The sequence below is a fragment of the Neoarius graeffei genome, chromosome 1 (genome assembly GCF_027579695.1).
Source record: "Neoarius graeffei isolate fNeoGra1 chromosome 1, fNeoGra1.pri, whole genome shotgun sequence".
Lineage (NCBI taxonomy): Eukaryota > Metazoa > Chordata > Actinopteri > Siluriformes > Ariidae > Neoarius > Neoarius graeffei.
Genome location: NC_083569.1, coordinates 12,341,123 through 12,356,205, shown reverse-complemented (window position 1 = coordinate 12,356,205; position 15,083 = coordinate 12,341,123). Strand labels below are relative to the sequence as shown.

The 15,083-nt window shown below is 43.3% G+C and overlaps 1 protein-coding gene across 1 annotated transcript in view; it reads left to right on the top strand.

Annotated features, from left to right (window-relative positions):
• Window positions 1-15,083, top strand: part of epha4b (eph receptor A4b) — a 287,524-nt gene that overhangs the window by 43,894 nt on the left and 228,547 nt on the right. The window contains exon 2 of the mRNA XM_060929623.1: window positions 12,152-12,216. Within this exon, the coding sequence (XP_060785606.1) occupies window positions 12,152-12,216 (65 nt within the window). The remainder of the gene's footprint in view (window positions 1-12,151; window positions 12,217-15,083) is intronic.

Here is a 15,083-nt window from a genome sequence, read left to right as displayed (position 1 = left end):
TCTCTCTCTCTCTCCATTATTGTTTGTGGGAAAAGCACCACACTGCTCTGTGCCAATCTGTCTCCAACATACAAAAAAATAAGCCAGCTAAATTATGTCTTATCTTTTCTCAGTAGAGTTGGTGTTTCAATCAAGTTAGCTAAGTTTGCTTTTAGATCCATGTAACAGCTGGCCGCACGCACGGCCACTTTGAACTTGAGCTGAATGCCTCAAACAAAAGAAAAAAAACATAATTACAAAAATGATGTTTTCTTTTTTCCCCAAGTTCACCAATCCATGAATGAATCCATTTTCAACTAGCATTTAGCACCCGTATTGTGGCGAAACTTGAGTTGAAAAACAGCAGCCTATGCGCAATGAAAATCATCCATCGATTAGATTAAAAAACACAAAAGCAGTATTTTCTTTTGCTTCTTTTCTCTCCAAGTTCACTTATCCGTTGTCAACGAGCATTTAGCAACTCAGCACAAAAACAGAGCCAGAGCACACCTGTGTTGTGGCTAAACCTGAGAAAAAGCAGCACACATTTTAGATCAACAAAAATATTAGATTTAAAAAAATAAAAATATTACTATTTTATTTCATCAGTTGCACTGAAATAAAAGTGTTAAATTGCCATCTTGAAAGAAAACAGAAGTTATCCATAATGGCAGATGCGTGCGAACTTGAAAATACAATCATCCAATCAAAATAAACAGTAAAAGGAGTTATGCCCTCTGTCCGAAATCACTCACTACTCACTATATAGTGGACTATATAGTGAGTTCGCCATTTTGTAGTGCTGTCTGAAAGTATAGTAAGAATTATTACACCCTATATAGTGGACTCATAGTATCCCACAATGCACCGTGAAAAGTAGTGTACAACAGATGGTCACTAACCAACTAATATATACTATCATGCATTGCAGTTGCGCGGAAAGAAAAAAAAAGTGTGTTGGGGTGAATGAACGGAGGAAGAAACATTATAAATGGCTGTTCAAGTACAATTAAAAATAGTAAGAGAATAGAAAAAAGCTAAAATAGAATAAGCCAGATAAAATACAAGAATGTTACAGTGCAGAGCAAGGAATTAATTAAAAGCCTCAAATTTGATTGAATAAAAGGTAGCGGCGAAGAAGAAAAAGCATTTAGCCTTGATTTAAAAAGAACTGAAAGATGCAGCAGACACAAAGTACTTTGTATTTATTAATGTGGGAAATGTGTGTGTTGGCATCTGTCAGTCAGTGATGACTATGGGGTTGTGCTTTAGGAAGTACAACCTCTACTGTGGCTGTAGAGGCCGATCCTTGATCGGCACTGACGATTGCAGCGAGGACACATGAATGTTGCATTATTGATGGGCTGCTGTTGGAATTGCCTGTCCTTTCTTCTTTGGCGTTGTTCCGCTGCCTTAGCTCTCACGTTCCCCTCACTTTCGGTCAATCCGTGGTGCACCAGAGACCTCCAGACTGACCTGTCTGTCGCACGGGTCTCCCAGTTGTTGGTGTCGATGCCACACGCCTTCATGTCGCGTTTGCAGACGTCTGAGAAGCGAAGGAAGGGCTGGCCTGCCTTGCGCTTACCACTTGACAATTCCCCATATAACAGGTCTTTGGGGATTCGCCCGTCATCCATCCTGTGAACGTGGCCCAACCAGCGAAGACATCGCTTGCGAAACAAGGTGTACATGCTCGGTATGTCTGCTTTAGCTAGCATATGCTCAGCATTTACCACAAAACCACATGCATTTATTTATTATTTTGAAAACCCACTAGCCGACTTATCTGGCACGTTTTAATTATGCGACGGTAATGACATAAATAACGGCGCGGATTCATTTTACCAATGAGTCACGATATACTAATCCTCTACATAAAATTCCCTAGATAGTGAGTAGGGAGTAGTGAATGAGTGATTTCGGACATAGCCATGCTAAATCTGGGGTTAGTACTGGGACGGGAGACTGCCTGGGAAGACCAGGCCCTGGTGTGGAAGGGCCTTTGACTGACTGACCATGCTAAATCTGGCTCCAGTGTGTCATCAAGCCATGATTTCTGACCTGCCCAAAAATCCTGGACACAAAAATGATAAACTTGCTAACAGTCTAACTTCACAATTCAGTCCTACATAGTTCACAGTCTGTCAGGAAGTGTTTTCTGACATGTTTTCTCTGAAATTACTTGACACTGACTTTAACGTGAGCTTTTCAAGCTGTGGTTTTAATGCTAATTAAAATTTGAACAGTCACACTAACTGTCAGGAATTTTACCAGAAAAAAATGCACTGATGCCAGCATCCGATGAAACGTGTGAGGTTAATGTACGTTAATACAGCACACACACACACACACACACACACACACACACACACACATTCAGGAAGCATACTCTATCTCCAGCTGCTTCCAGCTCTTTTCATCTCGCTCAACACAGAGGCAGCATGAACGCGTGTCTCGTCGGGTGAAGAATTGCAGGCGGTACGGAGGAAACTATTTATGAAACATGAATCACCGTTCATTAATCTTTTACAAACACACCGCTGTCGTTATAAATCAAACCCGGGGCACCACACACACATGCACACACTCTTTTGTTCGGCAGCACGTCGTAAATCAAAATCTCAACTTGTTCTCTTTTGTTTCCTCCACTTTCTCCACTTTTTTTTGTTCTAGTCTTTCTTGTGTTACTATATATTTATCTAAATGACATTTATCTCTTCTAACTTGACTGGAAAACACCAAACTATTTAATATTGTCAGTTAAGTAGTCAAGTAAGTAGGCCTACAGTAGTAAGCAGTGAACGAAACATTAGCTCAGCAATACCTTGAAACTTTTGACCGTAAAATTGTGAGACCACACATCCATTTGTTTATCACTACTTTATATTAATGTGGAAATCGAATGTATGTGGCTCCTGAGCATTTTTTTTTTTCAGGGCAGGATGATAATTATTGAATGGAAACCTTAAGCACAGTTAAGTCCATTGGCTATTGCACTTACACTATAGTTACAAAGTAGTGACTCTTCAGCGTAAGAGAGCTTGTTTTGAGCAGTTTTAGTATTAATAGAGTCATTGTTCAGTTATGTTTGAGGGACAGTCAGTGCATTACCCATGGTTTCCAGGTTTCAACAATATTTCCCACCCAACGACATTTCAAACACCTTACCAAATACCTGAAACTAGTCCAAAATTGGGCACTGAAAAAGGAGGCTTTTGTTTTTCTCACCATGTGCAGTGTGAAAGAAGTATTTCAAACTGTCCATGGTCATTTCTATTGAACAATATGTTGCAAAGATTCGGGGGAGTGCACTATAGACAGTGGGTCTATGGTCTACAGAGCCATTTCTATTGTACAACATGTTGTAAAGATTGGGAGGTGAACACCATAGACAGCGTGTCCATGGTCAGCAGGACCTTTTCTATTGTACATGTTGCATAGATTTGCAGGTGGACACCATAGATGTCGTGTCTGTGGTCTACAGAACCATTTCTATTGTACATGTTGGATGGATTAGCAGGTGAACACCATAGATGGCATGTCCATGGTCTACAGAACCATTTCTGTTGTACATCTTGCATAGATTGGGAGGTGAACACCACAGATGCTGCGTCCGTGATCTACAGAACCAGTTCTATTGTACGACATGTTGTAAAGATTGGGAGGTGAACATCATCTTCTCCGTGCTCTCACAGAAGGCGGTCACATTTCTCTGCCTCTCTCTTCCCTTATCTTTCCTGCTTCTGCTTCTGCTGTCTCGTCTGTCTATTGTCTATACTTTTGAGAGACTCTCTCCGTACTGCTCTCCAAACTAAAAATCATGGAATTGATAAACTGGTCTCTTCAGGCAATTGACACAGTCTTCTCGATGAGAAGCCTGGGTTCGGGGGAACCAGCCTGTCCTGCCGGAACGTTCACAGCTGGCTACACAATGGACGCGTGGGAGAGGTGGCGGGTCGTATGCCTGGCGGTTCTTTCTGTGGAGGACATTGAAGACATCTACCTGTTCGGAACCATGATTACAGGACTTTTGCTGATTGGATTAGGCATTGCCCTGGTTTATCGAGGAAATCAGAAAACGGTGACAGCTGTCCAAAGCCCCATAAAGCTGCCCGACATGATTGAAGTGGTGGGCAGAGCTGTCAGCACTCAGACTGTGGCTATTAGAACTTGAACCGCAACATGGATAACATCATGGAGAAGCTTTTGGCTTTGCAAAGGAAAATGGATCGATTCGGAGACCAGAATGGACAAACAGAGTAGTCGTGTAAAGGAATGCGTCTACTTGCCCCAAGACCAAACAATTCCAACCTTATCTGCTTTCGGCTCCCTCCGACAGCACTGGCCTTGGCCAAGGCCATTGCTGAAACAACAACTCCCCCTGGAGGTCACTGCTGTGAGACTCTCTCGTATTCCTTCCCTCACGTCCCACGGTCGCTGCTTTTACCCCCAGTGTGACAAGTGGGTAAGCACCGTCTTCGGCTGCAGGACCGGACTGCTTGTTTGGGCTGGGTTACCTATACCTCTGCCCCTCCCCCCCCTCCTATTGATCACCCCCTCCCTCACCCCCTTCCCCCTCGAGTCCTGAGTTTTCATGTTGTAAAGTGTACTGTATTATTTTTGTGCTTATGTGCTGAGGTGTTTTTTAATGTTCCCACACTGTACTCCCCACAGGAGCATAGTGTGGGGGTTGCTTTTTTCTCCTCCCCTCCCCTCATGTTACTCTGTATTTTTCATCCCTGTCTTCCTGTCCTGTCTACTCCCCCTGTGTCAATTGTATGTATGTGTATATGTACGGATAGGTTGACAGCTAATTTCACTGGTACTTGTGGTGAAGTGACAATAAAGGGTTCATTCATTCATTCATTCATCATCATAGACGGCGTGTCCATGGTCAGCAGGACTTTTTCTATTGTACATGTTGCATAGATTTGCAGGTGGACACCATAGACGTCGTGTCTGTGGTCTACAGAACCATTTCTATTGTACATCTTGCATAGATTGGGAGGTGGACACCACAGACGGCGTGTCCGTGATCTACAGAACCATTTCTATTGTACGACATGTTGTAAAGATTGGGAGGTGAACATTATAGACGGCGTGTCCATGGTCAGCAGGACCTTTTCTATTGTACATGTTGCATAGATTTGCAGGTGGACACCATAGATGTTGTGTCTGTGGTCTACAGAACCATTTCTGTTGTACGACATGTTGCAAAAGTTGAGAGGTATACACTATAGATGGCGAGTCCATGGTCTACAGAACCATTTCTTTTGTACATGTGGCATAGATTGGGAGGTGAACACTATAGACGGTGTGTCCATGGTCTACATAACCATTTCTATTGTACAACATGTTGTACAGATTGGGAGGTGAACACTATAGAAGGCATGTCTGTGGTCGACAGAAAAAAATTCTATTGTACAATATGTTGCATAGATTCGGTGGTGTATACTATAGACGGTGTGTCTGTGGTCTACAGAACCATTTCTGTTGTACATCATGTTGCAAAAGTTGAGAGGTGTACACTATAGATGGCGTGTCCATGGTCTACAGAACCATTTCTATTGTACATCTTGCATAGATTGGGAGGTGAACACTATAGATGGTGTGTCCATGATCTACATAACCATTTCTATTGTACGACATATTGTAAAGATTGGGAGGTGAACACCATAGATGACGTGTACATGGTCAGCAGGACCTTTTCTATTGTACATGTTGCATAGATTTGCAGGTGGACACCTTAGATGTTGTGTCTGTGGTCTACAGAACCATTTCTATCGTACAACATGTTGCAAAAGTTGACAGGTGTACACTATAGATGGCGAGTCCATGGTCTACAGAACCATTTCTGTTGTACATCTTGCATACATTGGGAGGTGAACACTATAGACGGCGTGTGCATGGTCTACATAACCATTTCTGTTGTACAACCCCAATTCCAAAAAAGTTGGGACAAAATACAAATTGTAAATAAAAACGGAATGCAATAATTTACAAATCTCAAAAACTGATATTGGGGCAGCACGGTGGTGTAGTGGTTAGCGCTGTCGCCTCACAGCAAGAAGGTCCGGGTTCGAGCCCTGTGGCCGGCGAGGGCCTTTCTGTGCGGAGTTTGCATGTTCTCCCCGTGTCCGCGTGGGTTTCCTCCGGGTGCTCCGGTTTCCCCCACAGTCCAAAGACATGCAGGTTAGGTTAACTGGTGACTCTAAATTGACTGTAGGTGTGAATGTGAGTGTGAATGGTTGTCTGTGTCTATGTGTCAGCCCTGTGATGACCTGGCGACTTGTCCAGGGTGTACCCCGCCTTTCGCCCGTAGTCAGCTGGGATAGGCTCCAGCTTGCCTGTGACCCCGTAGAAGGATAAAGCAGCTAAAGATAATGAGATGAGATGAGGGAAAAACTGATATTGTATTCACAATAGAACATAGACAACATATCAAATGTCGAAAGTGAGACATTTTGAAGTTTCATGCCAAATATTGGATCATTTGAAATTTCATGACAGCAACACATCTCAAAAAAGTTGGGACAGGGGCAATAAGAGGCTGGAAAAGTTAAAGGTACAAAAAAGGAACAGCTGGAGGACCAAATTGCAACTCATTAGGTCAATTGGCAATAGGTCATTAACATGACTTGGTATAAAAAGAGCATCTTGGAGTGGCAGCGGCTCTCAGAAGTAAAGATGGGAAGAGGATCACCAATCCCCCAATTCTGCGCCGACAAATAGTGGAGCAATATCAGAAAGAAGTTTGACAGTGTAAAATTGCAAAGAGTTTGGATATATCATCATCTACAGTGCATAATATCATCAAAAGATTCAGAGAATCTGGAAGAATCTCTGTGCGTAAGGGTCAAGGCCGGAAAACCATACTGGGTGCCCGTGATCTTCGGGCCCTTAGACGGCACTGCATCACATACAGGCATGCTTCTGTATTGGAAATCACAAAATGGCCTCAGGAATATTTCCAGCGAACATTATCTGTGAACACAATTCACCGTGCCATCCGCCATTGCCAGCTAAAACTCTATAGTTCAAAGAAGAAGCCGTATCTAAACATGATCCAGAAGCTCAGACGTCTTCTCTGGGCCAAGGCTCATTTACAATGGACTGTGGCAAAGTGGAAAACTGTTCTGTGGTCAGACGAATCAAAATTTGAAGTTCTTTATGGAAATCAGGGACGCCGTGTCATTCAGACTAAAGAGGAGAAGGACGACCCAAGTTGTTATCAGTGCTCAGTTCAGAAGCCTGCATCTCTGATGGCATGGGGTTGCATTAGTGCGTGTGGCATAGGCAGCTTACACATCTGGAAAGACACCATCAATGCTGAAAGGTATATCCTGGTTCTAGAGCAACATATGCCCCCATCCAGATGACGTCTCTTTCAGGGAAGACCTTGTGTTTTCCAACATGACAATGCCAAACCACATACTACATCAATTACAGCATCATGGCTGCGTAGAAGATGGGTCCGGGTACTGAACTGGCCTAGTCTGGCTAACGCAACTTCAAAGCTCTGCGAGCATTTGTCTGGCAAAGATATTAAGCCCAACCGTTTCCCAAAGCGCGTGGTTGACCCGCCTCCCTGAAATGCCTCAGTTTGCTACTGGTCGAAGCCAGAAAAGGCTGCGATGAAGCTTAAACCAATCACATCACTCTTTCCTCTGACGTATGTGACGCGACGGAAACTGCTTGAGTAACAGGAAGAAGAAGGAGGAGAATAAATACCTCCAGGGCTGCTCTTTGCTCTGTTTTCAATGAGAACTTCCCGTTGAATGCTTTCAATACAGCATCTACCGCTGTGTCAAAGGCTTGCCGCTGCTCCATGTTCGTAATGTTTCTAGTGAATGAAGCGCTTCCGGCATAGATTCTGTAAACAATCTATGGCTTCCAGTCACAGTTCTACTATGTCACTGCCTTGAACACGCCTCTACCCAGGGCCGTTGGAGGTGCTCAAAGTTGATTGGCTCCCGATTTTTCGGGAGCTTGGAAGAGCTGGAGATAGCTTGCCTTGCCAGACTAAGTTCGCAACAGGCCCCCGTGTTGCGTCACACTTAGGATGGGCGGGCCCAGGCTAGAACTGGCCAGCCTGCAGTCCAGATCTTTCACCTATACAAAACATTTGGCGCATCATAAAACGGAAGATACGACAAAAAAGACCTAAGACAATTGAGCAACTAGAATCCTACATTAGACAAGAATGGGTTAACATTCATATCCCTAAACTTGAGCAACTTGTCTCCTCAGTCCCCAGATGTTTACAGACTGTAGTAAAGAGAAAAGGGGATGTCTCACAGTGGTAAACATGGCCTTGTCCCAACTTTTTTGAGATGTGCTGTTGTCATGAAATTTAAAATCACCTAATTTTTCTCTTTAAATGATACATTTTCTCAGTTTAAACATTTGATACGTCATCTATGTTCTATTCTGAATAAAATATGGAATTTTGAAACTTCCACATCATTGCATTCCATTTTTATTTACAATTTGTACTTTGTCCCAACTTTTTTGGAATCGGGGTTGTACATGTGGCATAGATTGGGAGGTGAACACTATAGACGGTGTGTCCATGGTCTACATAACCATTTCTATTGTACGACATGTTTTAAAGATTGGGAGGTGAACACTTTAGAAGGCATGTCCGTGGTCTACAGAAAAAAAATTCTATTGTACAATATGTTGCATAGATTGGGTGGTGTACACCACAGACGGCGTGTCTGTGGACTACAGAACCATTTCTATTGTATGATATGTTGTAAAGATTGGGAAGTCTACACCACAGATGGCGTGTTCATGGTGACAGAACCATTTCTATTGTACTATATGTTACAAAGATTGGGAGGTGTACACCATAGACACCAAAGGTCCATGGTCAGCAGGACCTTTTCTATTGTACAATACATTGCATATATTGGGAGGTGAACACCATAGAAGGCATGTTCATGGTGACAGAACCATTTCTATTGTACTATGTGTTACAAAGATTGGGAGGTGACCACCATAGATGGCTTGTCTGTAGTCTACAGAACCATTTCTGTTGTACGTGTGGCATAGATTGGGAGGTGAACACCATAGGTGGTGTGTCTGTGGTCTACAGAACCATTTCTATTGTACACCATAGACACACTATTTGTGCTTGCACTTTGCCTTTTTGCAGAATTTTATTCAATTTATTTCAGATTATTTGGCCATATTATCTTTAAACTAGCTCAATGTTGCAACCCTGTCATTAACCGTTGTATCTGCTGTTACTCCTTTCAACATTACTACTTTGTCCAAGCTAACCTCCTTTGGTATTCAAGGTGACTTGTATGGCTGGATTTCATCCTTTCTAGCTGACAGACACCAATCTGTTGTACTTGATGGGTTTACCTCTTCATCAGTGCCCATAACTGCCGGAGTTACCCAAGGCAGTGTTTTGGGGCCCTTACTTTTTCTCATTTTTATTGATGACCTTTCATCTCACTTAAAGAATGACCTTCACCTATTTACAGATGATTCAACTCTACATGTCGTTATAAAAAATCCTAGCTTGAGAAACACCTGTGCTGAGAGCCTACAATATGACCTGGACAAAATAGACAAGTGGGCCTCTGACTGGTGTATAACATTCAATGCAGGTAAAACTGAGGAGATGATTATAAGTAGGAAACGAGAACAGACCCACCCTCCTCTCTACTTTATGAATGAAGAGCTAAAGCCCAAACAGAGTTTTGCTCTCCTTGGTGTCACCATCACCAATACTCTAACTTGGACTCCATTCATCAAAAGCTTTGCCAAGAAGACGGCTAAGAGATTATACATCCTTGGGCGCACAAGAGACCTTCTCCCTCTTCAGGCTCGGATAACAGTATATAAGGTGTATATCCGTCCCCTCATGGAATATGCTTCCCCAATATGGAGCGGTGCTGGCACAACGGCTCTAAAGCTGCTAGACAGACTCCAGAGGAAAGCTGTATGCCAACTTCAAATTAGGGACCCACAACAGGCCGGCATTTTCTCCTTGGACCACAGGAGGAAAGTAGCCAGTCTCTGTACCTTCTACTGGCACATCTTCCTGCAACCCTCTGAGGAACTTGTAGGAATTCTGCCGACCCAAGTTACTGGAACACGAGTAACCCGTTCAACTACAAGTGGTCTCCCATACCTTGTCAATGTGCCAAGATCCAACACAGCTTCATTTATCTTCATATGTACCAAGGACAAGCAGGCTGTGGAACTCACTGCCAGCCTCGGTTTTTCCTGTCATTGCAAATGTGAACACTTTTAAAACTGCAGTTAACAGATTCCTCTTAAACTCTTCTTAATGTTACTTTGTCGTATCTACATGTATATCTACTGTTTTAGAGGTAATGAAATGCGGATGATAATGTTCACTGTAACTTCAAGGCAAGATTGTGATGTGATGCGTTCTTTTTTGTTTTTGCTATTATGTTTTGTATTATTTGGTTTAATGTATGAGCCGCTCTTCATCTTTAAATGATGGCAACACCAGGCTCTTGTTGAACCTGATTAAAAAAAAAAAAAACATGAAGCAGTATGATTGTATATTCAGGGGAAAAAAACCAAAAACAACAACAACTTGTCATTTGCCATATCCATGTATGATGTCACTAACTCTACTGTAGTAACCATTTCGAACTGGAAGTGGAATTGTTCATCAGAGATGTTAAAAATAGTATCAGATGATACACCCCAATACTATGATGGTTTTAACCTCTGTGCCGATTAGCATACACCTGCTGTAAGGCCCATTTGAATAAGAGTGTTAATGTATATGATTAAAATGTCAACATGATAGAATCTCATCTCATCTCATTATCTCTAGCCGCTTTATCCTTCTACAGGGTCGCAGGCAAGCTGGAGCCTATCCCAGCTGACTACGGGCAAAAGGCGGGGTACACCCTGGACAAGTCGCCAGGTCATCACAGGGCTGACACATAGACACAGACAACCATTCACACCCACATTCACACCTACGGTCAATTTAGAGTCACCAGTTAACCCAACCTGCATGTCTTTGGACTGTGGGGGAAACCGGAGCACCCGGAGGAAACCCACGCGGACACGGGGAGAACATGCAAACTCCACACAGAAAGGCCCTCGCTGGCCCCGGGGCTCGAACCCAGGACCTTCTTGCTGTGAGGCAACAGCGCTAACCACTACACCACCGTGCCCCCCATGATAGAATCCAGATAGAAAACTCATTTTAAAAAAGGGTTAGCATGCATACCAGTGTCTAATGGTTATTATTATCTTCTGGATGAAAAAAAAGATTTGGCTCAATTTTATTAGATGAACTTCCTTTTTAATGAGTGAATTGTTTGTCAAATTGGACATGAATTATAAATGTGTGCACTGTGTATATCTAGAGATCCACTCCAAAGTCTTGCCGAGTTAGCTTAGCTTGTGCCAGCATGTCATACTCATTGATCTGAGTATGCTTTTGTCTGTTCTGGCATCTTATGTGTGTGTTTCTGCGCATATGAGCACATGGGACTCAACTGTGTTTCGAGCCAGATCTCGCTGCACTCGTCAGCTCTGCTCAGGTCCTGAGTATGGACGGCAACATCTGCAGATGGGAGCTAATGAAAAATTGATGCCGCGCAGTGCCAAGACCTTAATTACTCTGGAATGCAGAACAGACTGGGAAAACATAGTTCAGAGCCTCAGGACAAAGAATAGGGGAGTGTGTGTGTTTTGAAAGAGGAGACTTTTTTAAACACTCTGAGTCTCTCTATACACATTCCTATATACATTTCCTTACATGACCTTCACAACTGCTTCAAATTCTCTTAATACTCCCGGTGCTGAAATCTAGAGTACGAGCCTAGGTTTGTTTTTGCTCTCTCTCTCTCTCTCTCTCTCTCTCTCTCACATACACACACACACACACATACACTCACACTCTCTCTCTCTCTCTGTCTCTCTCTGTCTCTTAACTACAGGTTGGTCCTCAAGTGCTTTGTTATTGAAAGACTCCCAGAGTAGCAATTTTTCCTGATGATTTTTCCCCCGGGGATGAAAATTGAAAATTGAAATTAGGAGCGTTGTGTTTACCAGGGAGAGATTGAGCACAAGCCAAAAACAATTGCAAAAGTTGATGACAGTGACATCAATATAAATTGAATGATTAAACTAAATATTTCCTGTTTCTCTCGCTCTGTAGTTACATTACTGGACTCGATGTCTGCTCTGGGGGACCTTGGATGGGAGGCGTATCCAGCCGAAGGGGTGAGTAGCCACCAAAAAGTCACTAAACACCAATAGCTCATGATCCGTGAACCCCGTTCAAGTGTTTTCGTCTATATGGAGCTGCCATTTACCTTCCATTCACATGTATTGGCCATTTGATCAGACAGAAACTGTAGATGTACAAATACTGATTACCGATTATGGTCCCTGTGTTCCTACACAATGTTGCAATTTGTTTCCTGATACACACTTCCATACCCCACAAATACTGTTTTACTAGCTAGATAGAAAGCTCAGAGACTGTTAATAGAAAAAGATTGCTGTATATGTTACATTCTCCCTCTAAGGAAGGCCAGTCATTGAGTTATAAGCTGTTGAGCTGTTGACGGACATCACCATGAGCTTCCATGCTGCCTGTTCTCAGTTCCAGAATCAGTGACTTCAGCTGCTCATCCACAAGAGTGCATTTTGATGTATTCTGAAACTGTATTATGAAACACAGACATGCCATTTTGCACAAGTATTGCATTGATTTTATTTATTTTCGTTGTTAACAGTGTAGTCTAAAGAAGAAATTAAGCAGGAGATGTAATCTAAAACCTGTGTAAAAGTGTTTAATAAAAAATTAGTTTTTATTAAAACCTATGTCCTAAATTAGTTTTTGCTTTAACTATTTTTTACAATTACTGTTCTACTGGTAGAAATAGATAGTTGTGCAAGACCTAATACATACTATTACTCCATATAAGCCAATGGGAGGCAGTTCATCCATCCTTGGTGGGGGAAGCTGGAGCCAATCCCAGCTGACTTCAGGCTAGAGGCGGGGTACACTCTGGGCAGGTTGTCAATCTATCCCAGAGTTAACGCACAGAAGAACCACCATTCACACTCACATTCACGCCTCCTGGGCAACATATGGCCCTTTTCCACTACCCTTTTTCAGCTCACTTCAGCTCGCTTCAGTTCACTTCAGCCTGACACGGCTCGCGTTTCGACTACCAAAAACCAGCACGACTCAGCTCGTTTCAGCCCTGCTTAGCCCCTAAAACTCGCACCATTTTGGAGTGGGGCTGAAGCGAGCCAAGCCGTGCCGAGTGAGGCTGGGGGCGTGAGCAGACACTCCCCTGTGCACTGATTGGTGAGGAGGCGTGTCCTCACATGCCCACACACGCCCCGCGAGCACGCTGGGATCTGTAAACACCGCAAACCCGGAAGAAGAATAATTACGAATTACGAGAATTTCTGAAGCCTTATGCGCCTCGCCTCATCTATACGCTCTTGCCAGTATCTGTTGGCGTTGTTGGTGACAACAAGCCACAGCACCAAGACCAGCAACACTAACGACACCATGTCCTCCATGTTTATTGTTTACTATCCGGGTCGTGAGACTACCGCTTAAAAGATCATACAGAGCATCGTGCATGAGTTCGCGGAGCGCAAGGCTCGTCGTATGCCCTTCAAATAATGCGCGCAGTAGGCTATTGATGTTTTATTATGAGCCATGTACAGTATGTCGCCTAATGTTTTTTTGTTTCTGAGTTACATGTTCGTTTGAAGGACTTAATGTACAAAATAACATAGTTGCACCCCGTAGTGTTGAAATTGGTAAACACAGTGCATTCAGTGAGGTTTGCACCGCCCTCCTTTTATTTCTGACTCTTCCTGTCACCGTTGCAACCTCTGAGCGCTCATTCGTATGCCCTTCAAATAATGTGCGCAGTATAGGCTATTGATGTTTTATTATGAGCCATGTACAGTATCCTAATGTTTTTTGTTTCTGAGTTACATGTTCGTTTGAAGGACTTGATGTACTAAATAACATAGTTGCACCCGGTAGTGTTGAAATTGGTAAACACCGCAGTTGCGGACATTTTGTAGCCTAAAATGATGTTATGATAAGCTTTAATAAAGGGCCCGGTCATTTGCCCCGCCCCCGGCCCGGCTCTGACTTGTTCCGCCACTGTCACTGATGTCACTGTTTGCGCTGCTTAACGACATCACGTGACGTCCACCCACTTTCGCTAACTCCACCCAATGTGTCCACCCACTTCCAGCCAGCACGGTTCAGCGCGGTTGTAGTCGAAATGCAACTCCAACAGCCCCGCTCAGCTCGACTCAGCTCGACTCAGCACGGCACGGCTCAGCCGCGTTTGTAGTGGAAAAGCGGCATTAGAGTAGCCAGTTGACTTAATCCACATGCCTTTGGACTGTGGGAGGAAACCAGAGCACCTGAAGGATGAGAACATGGAAGAACATGCAAACTCCACATAGAAAGGCCCCAGTCATCTGTGAGGTTCAAACCCAGAACCTACTTGCTGTGACGGAGTTCCTGGGAGGCAGTTCAATTCACAACAATTTTGATCACAAACCTGGTGATGTTTTTATACCCCTGCTCTGAGGGGGGTGGGGTGGGGGGGGTACTGTTTTTTTTTTTACTTCTTTCCGTCCATCCGAAACACCCTTTTTCTCAGCAACCACAAATCATAGCCACTTGGTACTTGGTACCGAACTTCAGCTTGGGGTTCTATACCATGTATACCGTTTTCAGGTCTGTCGCACATCGACTTCCTGTTTACTGACTGAATGTATTTACGAAACATATAGGGTGGATTTTGATGCTATTTCAAGAAACAAAATGCTATTTCAAAATGATAGTTTACCAGGATGCTATTTGAAATCCCTGGGGAGAACACTGCTCTTACTTGTTTCAGGGTTAATTATTTGTTGAAGTCAACATTCATAATAAGTATCCTATTCCTTCGATTGCTTGCATTCTGATATAAGCGAGAGCGGGGGTATACGTAAGTGAGCAGTAGCTCACAGTTGATCTTGTTAAGCATTTGCATGCTGTGCAGGCAACCAGAACTGTGTTGGATCATGTCCAAATTCTTTCCTTCCATTTGAAA